Source organism: Rhinopithecus bieti, unplaced genomic scaffold (genome assembly GCF_001698545.2).
Source record: "Rhinopithecus bieti isolate Rb0 unplaced genomic scaffold, ASM169854v2 scaffold_19737, whole genome shotgun sequence".
NCBI classification, from domain to species: domain Eukaryota; kingdom Metazoa; phylum Chordata; class Mammalia; order Primates; family Cercopithecidae; genus Rhinopithecus; species Rhinopithecus bieti.
The window spans coordinates 2,206,239-2,221,068 of NW_016809683.1; the positions used below are offsets into that span (position 1 = coordinate 2,206,239).

Consider the following 14,830-nt stretch of genomic DNA (forward strand, 5'->3'; position numbering starts at 1 on the left):
AATGACCCTATTTCCCCCAAGTTCTAAGCAGTCCACCTCATGCAGACTTGATTCAATAGGCGATCAGCAAGGGCCAGCTCTGCTCTGGGCCCTGAGCAGGCACTGAGTATAAGTCAGACCTGAATGTGCCTGGAAGAGTGTCCCACGCATCCCAGCAGGGAAGCAGTTTGTATGACAGGTGTCCCAGTCCAGGCGGGCACCAGGTGCTGCCGGAGTGTGGAGGAGGCAGGTGGGGACTTAGTCTCCTCCCTGGGTTAGGACACTGGCTTCCTGCTTTATGTGTGACACCACTGCACCCCTCTGAGCCTCAGTTTCTCCATCTGTAAAATGGGAGCGATCTACCCCCCCACAGGTCAGTTGTAGGGATGAACCATGAAAATACTAGAGTCTCTGTTTTTTGACAGGAACTAAAAAACCAGATCCTAAATGTACATTTAAAGGGGGTGTGAGGAGGCAAGCAGTCAGCACAGGACTCCAGAAGGTGGCATTTTCGGGAGCTGGAGACAGCAGGGTCTGGGGTTGCTAAATTCCTGATGTTACCCACCAGCCTCTTGCTCTGAGCAGCGCTGCCTCCCAGCTTTCTGGAACCTTCTGGAACGCCTGGGGTGCATCAAGTCCCAAGGGCACAGGGAGCAGAAGAGGGGGGCTCTGGAAGGAGCAAAATCACACCCAGAGGCTGTAGCTTCTCAGATTTCCTTAAGGGGTGTGTCTGTGTGTGTGTGTGTGTGTGTGTCTGTGTGTGTGTGTCTGTCTGTGTGTGTGTGTGTCTGTCTGTTTTCTCTAAAAGTCTATGGCCAGACTTTGTTTCCCCAGGGTCATATGACTGCTCCTCTCCACCCCACACTGGCCGGGGGCGGGCTGGGCGCGGGCCCCTGCGGGTGTTGCAACGCCCGGCCAGAAAGTGGGCCTCAGCTGTTCCGCCTGGCCCACGTGACCCGCCGAGCATAAATGTGACCGGTCGCGGCTCCGGCACAGTCAACGCCTGCCTGTTCTCCAGCGTCCTCAGAGCAGCCGCCGCCCCCGCGGAGCCAGCACGAACGAGCCCAGCACCGGCCGGATGGAGCGTCCGCAACCCGACAGGCAAGCGCGGGGGCGCGGGGCGCAGGACGGGCGCCTTTCCCTCCCCTCTCAGCTGGCGTCCCAGTTCCACCCGGGACACTGCCACGCAGCGACAGAGCCCGGGAGCCAGAAACTTGGGCTCTGGAGTCAGGAGGCGCGGGGTTCTGATCCTGCCTGTGCCCGTAGGGTAGTTGGAGGGAGGAATGGTGATTTACATGCCTGGCACCTTGGTATGCGGTTGGTGACCAAGATGGGAGTGTCCCTAGAGTATCCAGCCTTTGAGGTAGCCAATTTTTGTTAAATCCAACTTTCGGGGTGTGTTTGGAGTTGCTCTCTGCTGAATCTAGATCTCTGGGGCTTCCCTGTGAGGGAGTCAATTTTGTTTTAATCCAACTTTTGAGGTGTGCTTGGAGCTGCTGTCTGCTGAATCTAGATGCCTGGGGCTCCGCTAGCCTGGGGGAGCATGCTTGGTTCTCTTGGTGGCATCTGTCCCTCACTAGCTATGGAGGACCTGAGCCAGACATCACCCTGGCTACGGTGTTCCGCGTCTGACAGATAAAGATTGCCCAGTTCAGGGAGGCGACATGCCCTGGAGTATTCAGTCAGCAGGTGTCAGAACTGGGTCTTGAACCTTGGTCTGCCCACCTCCAGGTCTCGCTCGTTCCCTTCTTTCAAGAATTTGTATTTTTTTTTTGTTTTGTTTTTTAACTCCTGGGCTCAAGCATCCTCCCACCTCAGCCTCCAGAGTTAGCTGGGACATACAGGTGTGTGCCGCTTCCCCCAAGAATTTGACCAGCTGTGTTGTAGAACAGGGGATGATGTTCCGGGAAGCAGGGCAGGAGAAAAGGGGAAAATGACAATTCTATGGGGAGGCAGGGATATGGACCCATGACAGAAATACTCCCGGAGAGACTTTTCTTTAACTAAAGCAGAATTTTCAGGCTTTTAACCCTGACGTCTTCATGATGAGCATAACATGATAGGGGGGTCATGAGATTTGCATCTGAAACGTTAACACAATAACTGAATTAAATACTGGGTCTAAAAGCCAATCAAAGCAATTACAAACTTTGAGATGCACGTTCATGGAGCTTCTGCTTTTTCCTGGGTTATGCTGTACCTCCTCCTCCCCACTGTGCTGGGATTACAGGCTTGAGCCACCGCGCCCGGCCTAATTAGTGTTTTAATGACTGAAGAGTGTTTATAAGCCTGCAAGAGTCACTATGCCCAGCCTGAATTTGTTTTTTTGTTGTTGTTGATTCTGGGTTTTTTTTTTTTTTTGCTTTTTTTTTTTTTTTTTTTTTTTTTTTTTTTTGAGATGGAGTCTTCCTCTGTTGCCCAGGCTGGAGTGCAGTGGCGCGATCTCGTCTCACTGCAACCTCCACCTCCTGGGTTCAAGCAATTCTCCTGCCTCAGCCTCCCAAGTAATTGGGATTACAGGCACCCACCACCACACCCGGCTAATTTTTTTTTTTTTTTTTTTTTTTTTTTTTGTAGAGATAGGGTTTCACCAATGTTGGCCAGGCTGGGCTCAAACTCCTGACCTCAGGTGATCTGCCCGCCTTGGCCTCCCAAAGTGCTAGGATTACAGGTGTGAGCCACCACGCTTGGCCTTTTTTTTTCTCTTTTCTTTTTTTTTTTCTTTTTTTTTGAGATGGAGTTTCTCTGTCACCAAGGCTGGAGTGAAGTGGTGTGATCTCAGCTCACTGCAACATTTGCCTCCGGGGTTCAAGCAGTTATAGGCATACTCACTGGGATTACAGGCACCCGCCACCATGCCCGGCTAATTTTGTATTTTTAGTAGAGATGGGGTTTCACCATGTTTGCCAGGCTGGTCTCGAACTCCTGACCTCAGGTGATCCACCCACCTTGGCCTCCCAAAGTGCTGGGATTACAGGCGTGAGCCACTGCACCCGGCCACAAGGCTGCATCTTCAAGCGATTGGGGATGTGGCCTGAATAAGAATGGGAATCCTTGGAGGCCTGCTTATAGGTGGGTGGCTCCCCGAGCTCAGCAGTTGGGAAGGACCCCACCCCCAGCCAGCTTTGTGTTCACTTATCCCATTTCCTCCTCAGCATGCCCCAGGATTTGTCAGAGGCCCTGAAGGAGGCCACCAAGGAGGTGCACACTCAGGCAGAGAATGCTGAGTTCATGAGGAACTTTCAGAAGGGCCAGGTGACCCGAGAGGGCTTCAAGGTATGTGGCTTGGTGGGACTAGCCCTGGTGGAGGGTGTGGCAGGTGTGGGTGGGCCCAAGGCTCAGGCCAGTGGTTTAAGTGGGGATGCTGAGGGACCAGATGGGCATGTCCAGTGGAATCATCTTACAAATGATGACACTGAGGCTCAGAGGAGGGAAGGTGAGTTACCCACGGTCACACAGCAAATCCAGCCTGCTCTGTAGTGTTGTGGAGGGACTGGGGCAGCAGTGCCATTGACTGAGCACTGGTTCCATGTTGGGCATTTTGTACACTTGGTTTGTAATCTGTGTTTCAACCCTGACGAGAAAGATGAGGACTGGAAGGCTCAGAGAGGTTAAGTGACTAACAGGAAGTCACACAGCCAGTAAATGGAAAAGGTTGAAATCAACCACCACCGATGTTATTTCAGAGCTTATATTCCTGACCTAACTCTAATTTGCCTCTGAAGATGAGGAGTAATACAGGTTGGAGCCTTAACAGAACCCTTTTCTAACAGTGAGACTGAGGGTGCCTCATCTAATCTCCCTAAGCCACCTTTTCCCCATCTGTAAAAGAGGATTTCAACAGCAGGGTTTTCATAAGCACCCACTATATTGCCAGGTACTGATTTGGCTATTTCCCAGCACTGTTGTGAAATTCATGCAAATAGAAGGAAGCACTTGACAAAGAACCGGGAAGATACTAGGTGTTAAAACATCAGTGTGGGGAAAGGCTTGTTCAGGTTGAACAGAGGGTGTGGGAGTGGGGAGTGGGGAGCTATATCCCACCACCTTCACCCCAGTCCCTTTTGCAATCTGTACCCTCTGCCACCCCCTACTTCCAACATGAGACATGCTTTATATTTATTTTATTTTATTTCATTTGAGACAGAGTCTCACTCTGTTGCCCAGGCTGGAGTGCAATGGCAAGATCTCGGTGCCCTGAAACCTCCACCTCCTGGGTGCAAGCGATTCTCCTGCTTCAGCCTCCAGAGTAGCTGGGACAACAGGTGCCCGCCACCACGCCTGGCTAATTTTTGTATTTTTTTTAGTAGAGATGGGGTTTCACCATGTTGGCCAGGCTGGTCTTGTACTCCTGACCTCAGATGATCCATCCGCCCTGGCCTCCCAAAGTGCTGGGATTACAGGTGTGAACCACCACCCGACTGAGACATACTTTAATTAGGAGAGATTTAACCTGTGGTTCCAGGCTGGGTGGGGCCCTTGGGCCTGTAATAGGTCTTCCTCATCTTCCTCCCCTCTGCCTTAAAAAGATGAGGTACACCCAGTTGCTGCAGTGTGGCTGGAGGCAGTGGGTGCAGGGAGGTGAATGCTGGAATATCCTATCCCCAGCCAGCTTAGACTTTGGATTTTGCCTCTAAGTCACAGGGTTCCAAGGAGGCACCAAGATCCGTGACAGAATCCAGTGCTCGCTTACATTAAGCTAGTGGACGTGGCAGTTATCACAGCCTTTCTCATGGGAGCACTAAGTGCCAGGCTGCCCTCTGTGCTGGCCCAGATCCTCTCACTTAATCTTCACACCAGCCCCATCTAGTATGTGGCAGGTGAGGGAGCGGACTAGCACAGTTGGCTAGCACAGTCACACAGACCTCAGACCATCTGCTTTAGGATAGGACAGGAAGCTGGGACCAGAGAGAGCAAGCGGGTCACCCATGGTCACACAGCTAAGGACTGGCAGAGTTGGGTGAGAACCAGGTCGGTCACACTTAAAAACCCAGGCTCTTTTGTACCAGGCTACCTGGCTTTCTGTCCCCTCATGGAATAGAGCTGCTTTGAATGTTTACAGAAATAACTTGGAAACTCCAACCTGAATGTCTTAACTTTGCCCTCCTTCAAATTCAAACGGGCGTATTAATGTGTAACGGGAGTTAGTGCCCCAATCCAAGGTACACTCAGGACCTGTTGCCCAAGCCCAGCATCCAGAGGTGGTGGGGTTCAGAACAGGCCTCTAGGAAGGAGAATTGTGCCCTGTAGTTGGTCACGCAGAGGTCAAAAGCCAGAAGCACATGGCCAATCTCCTTTAACCACTTCCATTTCAGCTATTCCCCTCTCCTGAGCCATGGTGGGTCCATAGCAATGCCTGGTCTTCAATCCAGTTTCATTTCTTACTAGCTGTGCAACCTCCACGTGTCATACCCTCTCTGAGCCTTAGTTTCCTTTTCTATAAAATGGGCATAGCAATTCCTTTGTTGGATTTTTTTTTTTTTTTTTTTTGAGACAGGGTCTTACTCACTCTGTTCCCCAAGCTGAAGTACAGTGATATGATCACAGTTCACTGCAACCTTGAAATCCTGGGCTCAAGTGATGCCCCTGCCTCAGCCTCTGGAGTAGCTGGGACTACAGGCATGCAGCACCACACCTGGCTAAGTTTTTTTTTTTTTTTTTTTGAGTCAGAGTCTTGCTCTGTCACCCAGGCTGGAGTGCAATGGCACGATCTCGGCTCACTGCAACCTCTGCCTCCTGGGTTCAAGCAATTCTGACTCAGCCTCCCGAGTAGCTGGGATTATAGGCGTCCACCACCATGCCCGGCTAATTTTTGTGTTTTTAGTAGAGATGGGGTTTCACCATATTGCCCAGGCTGGTCTCTTGGCTATGTTGGTCTTGAATTCCTGACCTTGTGATCCCCCAGCCTCGGCCTTCCAAAGTGCTGGGATTACAGGTGTGAGCCACCACACCCAGCTGGCTAGCTTTTTACATTTTATGTATTTATTTATTTTATTTTATTTATTTATTTATTTATTTATTTTTTCTGAGACGAGTCTCGCTCTGTCACCCAGGCTGGAGTGCAGTGGCGTGATCTCGGCTCACTGCAAGCTCCGCCTCCCGGGTTCACACCATTCTCCTGCCTCAGCCTCTCAAGTAGTAGCTGGGATTCCAGGCGCCAGCCATCAAGCCCAGCTAATTTTTTTTGTATTTTTAGTAGAGACAGGGCTTCACCATGTTAGCCAGGATGGTCTCAATCTCCTGACCTCGTGATCCGCCCGCCTTGGCCTCCCAAAGTGCTGGGATTACAGGCGTGAGCCACTGTGCCCGGTTTATTTTTTTATTTTTTTGAGGAGTCTCGCTCTGTTGCCCAGGTTGGAATGCAGTGGTGCTATCTCGGCTCACTGCAACCTTCACCTCCCGAGTTCATGCCATTCTCCTGCCTCAGCCTCCCAAGTAGCCGGGACTACAGGTGCCCACCACCATGCCCGGCTAATTTTTTTGTACTTTTAGTGGAGACGTGGTGTCACCATGTTAACCAGGATGGTCTTGATCTCCTGACCTTGTGATACGCCCGCCTCGGCCTCCCAAAGTGCTGGGATTACAGGCGTGAGCCACCGCGCCCGGCCCCAGCCAGCTAGTTTTTTTTTTTTTTTGAGACGGAGTCTCGCTCTGTCGCCCAGGCTGGAGTGCAGTGGCCGGATCTCAGCTCACTGCAAGCTCCACCTTCTGGGTTTACGCCATTCTCCTGCCTCAGCCTCCCGAGTAGCTGGGACCACAGGCGCCCGCCACCTCACCCGGCTAGTTTTTTGTATTTTTTTTAGTAGAGATGGGGTTTCACCGTGCTAGCCAGGATGGTCTCGATCTCCTGACCTCGTGATCCGCCCGTCTCGGCCTCCCAAAGTGCTGGGATTACAGGCTTGAGCCACCGCGCCCAGCCCAGCTAGTTTTTTAAAAGAATTTTTTTGTAGAGGTGGGTTTTGGGCTATGTTGCCCAGGCTGGTCTCAGACTTCTGGCTTTAAGCAATCCTCTCACCTTAGCCTCCCAAAGTGCAGGGATTACAGGGGTTTGAGCCACCACACCAGGCCAGTTTGTTGGATCTTTATATACGGATTCAGTTAGGTTGCTTGTTTTGCCCAGTGGGGTAAAAGGGTTTTAGGCTGAGAAAGTGCATGATCATCTTTTTCTCTTATAAAAATCCCTCTGGCTGCTGTGTGAAGAGGAGTGTAGTGAGGGGTGGCAGAAGGAGTCAGAGCCCATCTGAGAAGTGATGAGGGCCTTTCCAAAGGCAGTAGTGGAGGGGACGGACAGAGGTGGGGGCCTTCCATGTGGCTGGCGGCCTGACCTGCTCACTCTGCTTTCAGCTGGTGATGGCCTCCCTGCACCACATCTATGTGGCCCTGGAGGAGGAGATTGAGCGCAACAAGGAGAACCCAGTCTTCACCCCTGTCTACTTCCCAGAAGAGCTGCACCGCAAGGCCGCCCTGGAGCAGGACCTGGCCTTCTGGTACGGGCCCCGCTGGCAGGAAGTCATCCCGTACACACCAGCAATGCAGCGCTACGTGAAGCGGCTCCACGAGGTGGGGCGCACAGAGCCTGAGCTGCTGGTGGCCCATGCCTACACCCGCTACCTGGGTGACCTGTCTGGGGGCCAGATGCTCAAGAAGATTGCTCAGAAAGCCCTGGACCTGCCCAGCTCTGGCGAGGGCCTGGCCTTCTTCACCTTCCCCAACATTGCCAGTGCCACCAAGTTCAAGCAGCTCTACCGCTCCCGCATGAACTCCCTGGAGATGACTCCCGCGGTCAGGCAGAGGGTGATAGAAGAGGCCAAGACCGCGTTCCTGCTCAACATCCAGGTGAGGGTTGGGCAGCCTGGGGCAGCCTCTGCTTCCCCCCTGCTGTTCCTCCAAGGGATCCTTCTCATTGTAGGGAAGGGTGGTATGGGTCATGGTTAACACAGGGAACCAGGGTTCCAGCACTGCCACTTACTAGCTGGGTGATCTTGGGCAAATGCCTTAATCTCTCTGTACCTCAGTTTCCCTATCTGTAAAATAGGGATAATAATGGTACCTACATGTTAGACTTTTAAGGCTTGAGTGAGTTTACAGCAGTAAAGTCCCCACATCAGTGTCTGGCACAAGAGGAAGCCCTCAAATTTTCACTACTGTCACAATGGGACATGAGAATCAGTTGTAGCTCTGCGTGACAACGGTCTGTGGCAACGTATAAGTTGTGTGTGCACTAGTGTGTAGCCAGGTTGGCACTCCCAGGGTTACAGGTGGCCTCTGCCTTCCAGGGACTCTCAGCCTAGCCAAAGAGGTTTACCTCTTTCTACAAGTGTCTCAAATACAGGGGGAAGGTGGGGTTTGGGCAAAGCCTGGAAGGATGAATTCTTGGGCAGAGGTGGAGGGGATCCTTCTAACCAGATGTCATAGAGCCTTCTCTCTCTGCCAGCCCCTGGAGGTGCCATGGGGCCTGGGGCTAGGGCTCATGCCCTCCTGGCTCCCTAATCCCAGCCTTGGATTGCAGAAGATTCTGGTCCTGGCCCCTGTTACGGAACAAGGCCTTTCCCGTCCCCCTCACCCCCTCAGAAAATCCAATCAGTCTTGGAAGAAGAAAATCTGTGTCTTTCAGAGAAGTGTAGTCAAAAGAAAAGGGAGGCCAGGTGCAGTGGCTCACGCCTGTAATCCCAGCTCTTTGGGAAGCCAAGGTGGGTGGACTGCTTGAACTCAGGAGTTTCAGACCAGCCTGAGCAACATGGCAAAACCCTGTCTCTATCAAAAAAAAAAAAAAAAAAAATTAAAAAAATTTTTTTTAAAGAAAAGGGATTTGGTCCAGAACTGGCCTCTCAGGCTCCTCACCTATAATGACCAACACTTTGGGAGGCCAAAGCAGGAAAGTAGCTGAGCCCAGGAGTTTGAGGCCAAGCCCTGGTAACACAGTGAGACCCCATCTCTACACAAAAATGAAAAAAAAAAAAAAAAAATCCAGACATAAGTAGTGTGCACGTGTAGTCCCAGCTACTCAAAGGGAGCTGAGTGGGAGGATTGGCTTGAGCCCAGGAGGTCAAGGCTAGCAGTAAGCCATGAATAGTGTATTGCACTCCAGTGGTAACCGGCAGCAAAGCAAGACCTCTGATCCTCAAAAACAAAAACAAACAAAAAAACGGCCTCTTGGTGCCTTGACCTCTGGTCAGTCCTTGGGCAAAGCACTTAACCTGTAGAGCTATAGTTTCCTCATCTGCAAGGCTAACAAATACCATTCAGCCCACACCTCACCCAAGGCTGATTTTTTAGCAAATCTAAATTCAGGGGAAGAAGCAGCCGCAGAAGAGTGCATGTACAAGATACCAACTAATATATTTCAAAAACAAGCAACGCAAGCCTTTGCACGGAACACAGGCTAAGGACATGGGTGGCCACAGTGGATCCAGGATCATTGTTATCAGTTGGGAGGGCAAGAGCAGGCAGGGGATCCAATTTGGCTTGGAACATCTTATCTCTTAGGTGGATAAAAGGGACATGAATATATTTATAATATTTATTTATTTATTTGAGACAGAGTCTCACCCTGTCACCCAGGCTGGAGTACAATGGGCGCAATCTCCGGCTCACACGCAACCTTGCCTACCAGGTCAAGCAATTTCCCCTGCCTCAGCCTCCCAAAGGTAATGGGATTATAAGGCAGCGCCACCACACCCAGCTAATTTTTTGTATCTTTAGTAGAGATGGGGTTCACTATGTTGGCTAGGCTGGTCTCGAACTCCTGACCTCGTGATGTGCCCGCCTTGGCCCCAAAGTGCTGGGATTACAGGTGTGAGCCACTGCGCCCGGCCATATTTTTCTTACCATCTTGTTATTTCCACAATAATTTCTAACACAACTTAAGGTTCTTAAGGTCCTACTTCAAGCCTGGGACCTGGCAGTTCTCTCCAGTGAGATAGGCAGTGTGTCCTTTTGTAATTTTAGCTCTTTGAGGAGTTGCAGGAGCTGCTGACACATGACACCAAGGACACGAGAGCCCCTCACAGGCACCCAGGGCTTCGCCCAGCGGGCCAGCCAACAAAGGGCAAGGTGGAGAGCATCCAGAGGAGGGGCATTTTCCTCTGGGCTACAGATGGGAGGGACCTGACTGTCTGAATCTAGTATCCTACTCTTTTTTTTTTTTTTTTTTTTGAGCAGAGTTCGCTCACTGTCACCCAGGCCGGAGTAGCTGTGGCCCAGATCTCAGCTCACTGCAAGCTCCGCCTCCCGGGTTTACGCCATTCTCCTGCCTCAGCCTCCCCGGGTAGCTGGGACTACAGGCGCCGCCACCTCTCCCGGCTAGTTTTTTTTTTGTATTTTTTAGTAGAGACGGGGTTTCACCGTGTTAGCCAGGATGGTCTCGATCTCCTGACCTCGTGATCCGCCCGTCTCGGCCTCCCAAAGTGCTGGGATTACAGGCTTGAGCCACCGCGCCCGGCCTACTCTTTTTTTTTTTTAATTATTTTTTTATTTTTTTTTGAGATGGAGTCTCGCTCTGTCGCCCAGGCTGGAGTGCAGTGGCGTGATCTCGGCTCACTGCAAGCTCCGCCTCCCAGGTTCACGCCATTCTCCTGCCTCAGCCTCCTGAGTAGCTGGCACTACAGGCGCCCGCCACCATACCCGGCTAATTTTTTTTTTTTGTATTTTTAGTAGAGATGGGGTTTCACAGTGTTGCCAGGATGGTCTTGATCTCCTGACCTCGGGATCCACACACCTCGGCCTCCCAAAGTGTTGGGATTACAGGCGTGAGCCACCACACCTGGCTTTAGTATACTCTACTCCTCTGTTTTCTGAATGTTTGCTGGTGGTGGGTGTTGTTTCCTGCTGCCTCACCCCACTGCCCCTGTAAGGACGGGTTCCCCCTATGCTGCCCAGGCCAGTCTTGAACACCTGACTTCAAGCGATCCTCCTGCCTCTGCCTCCCCAAGTGCTGCAATTACAGGCGAGAGCCACCATGCCAGCTTGAATGTTTTTTTGGGTGGTGGTTGTTGTTTTTTGAGATAGAGTCTTGCCCAGGCTGGAGTGCAGTGGTGCTATCTCAGCTCACTGCAACCTTCGCCTCCCGGGTTCAAGCAATTCTCCTGCCTCAGCCTCCCGGGTAGCTGGGATTACAGGCACCCACTACCATGCCCAGCTAATTTTTTTCATATGTTTAGCAGAGATGGGGTTGCACCATGTTGGCCAGGCTGATCTCAAACTCCTGACCTCAGGTGACCCGCCCACCTAGGCCTCCCAAAGTGCTGAGATTACAGATGTGAGCCACTGCGCCCAGCCGCCTGCATGTTTTTGTATGAGAAGTGGAGGGCAGGCAAAAGGACCTGGGGTCAACCTTCAGTGTGTGGCTCTGGGCAAGCCATGACACTTCTCCCTGCCTTAGTTTCCCCACCTGGAGAATCCAGTGAGGTTCAGCTACTTCTAGTTCACTGGCTCAGAACTGCACAAGAACCCCTCAGAAATCATGGGAAACTCCCGCCTCCTTAATTTAGACTCCTTTTTAGGCCTTTGGTACCCTGATGTGGGCCAGGGAGGTGGGGACCTGTATCCAGCTGTGAACCCACCACAGGGAGATGTCCCTTCCAAGTCTTGTTGTGTGTGAGCCCCTCCCTCATGTGCCTAAGAACGATCGAGGCTGGCTACAGTGAGAACATCTTGGAAACTTCCAAAACGACCAAAGTGCTCCACAAAATGTACCCTCACTAAGCCTAAAACACTGAGGCAGGGAGTGTGGCTTTGGGATGGGTAGCAATAAAGAGGTAAGGCTTAGCTACCTCCTGGCAGGTTATATTAGGCCTCCCCTCCTGTGCCACCCTAACCTGGCTTGTGGCTTTCTCACTTGTGCCAGACCACACGGACCCCTCTACTGGGGGGTTATAACCCCAGAGGGCTTGGCTATCTGGTGGGGTAGGGAGATGTCACCCTAATGCAGCAGTTCTCAAAGTGTGGTGTCCTGCCTGTGGGGGGTGGTAGTCCTAGTATCCCCTCAAGGGGGTCTCTGAGGACAAAGCTATTTTTATAACACTACTACTATTTTTTTGCTTTTTTTTTTTTTTTAAGACAGGGTCTCGCTCTGTCACCCAGGCTGGAGTGTAGTGGCACAAACACAGCTCACTGCAGCTTCAACTCCCAGGTTCAAGCGATTCTCCCACCTCAGTCTCCTGAGTAACTGGGACTATAGGCACGTGCCACCACACCCAGATTTTGTTTTGTTTTTTTTTTTTTGGCTTTTTAAAAAAACTCTCATTTTCTCATGAGTATGTGTTGGCATTTTCCAAAGGTTATGTGACATGTGATGCTCTCTCATGGATTTGATGGCTCATGGAATGTGTGCCTGTTATGTTCTTATATGTTAAGAATTTCTCAGTTTTGGCCGGGCACAGTGGCTCATGCCTGTAATCCCAGCACTTTGGGAGACTGAGGCAGGGGGATCACTTGAGGTCAGGAGTTTGAGACCAGCTTGGCCAATGTGGTGAGACCCCATCTCTACTAAAATATAAAAATTAGCTGGGCATGATGGTGCACACCTGTAATCCCAGCTACTCGGGAGGCTGAGGCAGGAGACTCTCTTGAGTCTGGGAGGCAGAGGTTGCAGTGAGCTGAGATTGCACCACTGTACTCTAGCTTGGGCAACAGAGCAAGACTCCATCTCAAAAAAAAAAAAGAAAAAAAGAAAAAGAATTTCTCAGTTTTATTTCTAATTTTGTAAATAGTGATAGCTATACTCACACAAACAAGCTCTTCTGGATCCTTCGTTGCATTTGAGTATAAAGGGGTTTTGGAACCAAAACATTTGAGAACTATACCCCTAATACATCAGAAGGAGCAGGAGCCTTTAATATGAACAACATACATGTAAATGTCACAGTGTACCTGCTTGCTTGTACTTCTGTGACCGCAGCCCTGGGCCACCAGACCTACAGCCCTGTTTTCTCTGGGAAAGCCCCTCTCATAGCCCAGGGCGGGGCTAGGATTCAAACCCAGCTGTTCTGGCTCCAGAGACCTGCCCTGGACTCTGTCCTCCTTCTAAAGACCTAGGAGCACCCTCTCTGTGCCTGAGGAGGAGGCAGGTGGCACATCTACCCAGGTTGCATGGCTGGCTCTGGCCTATCATATTTTAATAACCAGGGATGGGACTGAACTTTGACCTCAGAGCTCCTGTTTTCTAGCTCCTGCTCCTTCATCACCATACTTAGCAAATGTGTGAGTCTGAGAGGAAGATTTACAGCTCAGACCTAATCGCTGGCAAAGTTTAAGGAGAGGAAAGGGAGCAGGCAGAAGTCTGAAAACCATGCCTGGGCCCAAGAATGTTTTCACAATGTGGCCTGGCTGCACAGGGAATAACAGACAGCTTGGAAAAGCAGTGAGCTGCCTGTCTTGGAAGGTATCCAAGCAGTGGCTAGAGGGACACCTGTTTGTGGTCTTGCAGAATCCTGGCGCTGAGCAGGGACTGTACCACAGACCCTGAGGCCACTCTGCTTTGCTTTTCTATGACATCAGACACCCTCATGCATGCCCACCTGTTATTGACCTTGCCCCATTTTCTCTTTTAGACTCTGCCCCCGTGGAGACTCCCAAAGGGAAGCCCCCGCTCAACGCCCGCTCCCAGGCTCCGCTTCTCCGATGGGTCCTTACGCTCAGCTTTCTGGTGGCGACAGTTGCCGTAGGGCTTTATGCCATGTGAATGCAGGCATGCTGGCTCCCAGGGCCATGAACTTTGTCCAGTGGAAGGCCTTCTTTCTAGAGAGGGAAATCTCTTAGCTGGCTTCCTTATCATGGGCACTGGAGGCTTTCAGGGCCTCCATCCCTCTCACTGTGTCCCTCTCTCTGGAAAGGAGGAAGGAGCCTATGACATCTTCCCCAATGAAAAGCACATCCAGCCAACGGCCTAAACTTCAGAGTGGGCCAAAGGATCCAGCCCTGCCCTTCAGCATCCTCAGTTCCTGCAGCAGAGCCTAGAAGACACCCTAGATGTGGCAGCTATCTCAAACCTCCAGAAGTCCTGAGTTTGAAGTATCCTTGTTGACACGGCCATGACCACTTTCCCCGTGGGCCATGGCAATTTTTACATAAAACTGAAAAGATGTTGTGTCTTGTGTTTTTGTCTTATTTTGTTGGAGCCACTCTGTTCCTGGCTCAGCCTCAAATGCAGTATTTTGTTGTGTTCTATTGTTTTATAGCAGGGTTGGGGTGGTTTTTGAGCCATGCGTGGGTGGGGAGGGAGGTGTTTTAACGGCACTGTGGCCTTGGTCTAACTTTTGTGTGAAATAATAAACAACATTGTCTGATAGTAACTTGAAGTATTGTTCATGGGTTTTGTTATTCTTGGGGAGCTGACCTTTTCCTCCCTGGCTTCTTGCGTGCTCGGTAGGAGAGGTAGTGATGGGGGGTTGGCAGGAGCTGGTCTGTTTGAGAATACAGAAGGTGAGCTTTTCTTTTTATCTTTTCTTTTTTCTTTTTTTTTTTTTTGAGACGGAGTCTCGCTCTGTCGCCCAGGCTGGAGTACAATGGCGCAATCTTGGTCCACTGCAACCTCTGCCTCCCGGGTTCAATCAATTCTCCTGCCTCAGCCTCCTGAGTAGCTGGGATTACAGATGTTCCTCACCATGCCCAGCTAATTTTTGTATTTTTAGTAGAGATGGGGTTTCACCATGTTGACCAGGCTAGTCTCGAACTCCCGACCTCAGGTAGTCCACCTGCCTCAGCCTCCCAAGGTGCTGGGATTACAGGCGTGAGCCACTGTGCCTGGCCCAGGACGTGAGCTTTGAGCAGCTGGTGGGCGAATATTTGTGTTGAACTCTGATTGATGCAAGATTCGCCTTCATAGGGGATGGGGTTGCCCGGTTTGGGTGAA

General features: G+C 51.2%; 1 protein-coding gene across 2 annotated transcripts; it reads left to right on the forward strand.

Annotated features, from left to right (window-relative positions):
* The first annotated feature begins 715 nt into the window (after positions 1-715).
* On the forward strand, positions 716-14,270 carry HMOX1 (heme oxygenase 1). Of its 2 annotated transcripts, none has more exons than XM_017890129.1 (5): positions 716-1,080; positions 3,135-3,255; positions 7,324-7,815; positions 9,928-10,032; positions 13,530-14,270. In XM_017890129.1, the coding sequence occupies exons 1-5, from the start codon at positions 1,058-1,060 to the stop codon at positions 13,641-13,643; spliced, it is 855 nt and encodes a 284-aa protein (XP_017745618.1). In that variant the 5' UTR covers positions 716-1,057; the 3' UTR covers positions 13,644-14,270. The 2 variants fall into 2 exon arrangements, with proteins under 2 accessions (XP_017745618.1, XP_017745619.1); XM_017890130.1 differs by having other exon boundaries at positions 9,928-10,039; positions 13,530-13,660.
* The last annotated feature ends 560 nt before the right edge of the window (positions 14,271-14,830 follow it).

Coding starts and splice junctions, on each gene's coding strand:
- HMOX1 (XM_017890130.1), top strand. CDS start 1,058: ATGGAGCGTCCGCAACCCGACAG. Junction 1,081..3,134: donor GAGCGTCCGCAACCCGACAG/GCAAGCGCGGGG, acceptor TTTCCTCCTCAG/CATGCCCCAGGATTTGTCAG. Junction 10,040..13,529: donor AACAAAGGGCAAGGTGGAGA/GCATCCAGAGGA, acceptor TTTCTCTTTTAG/ACTCTGCCCCCGTGGAGACT.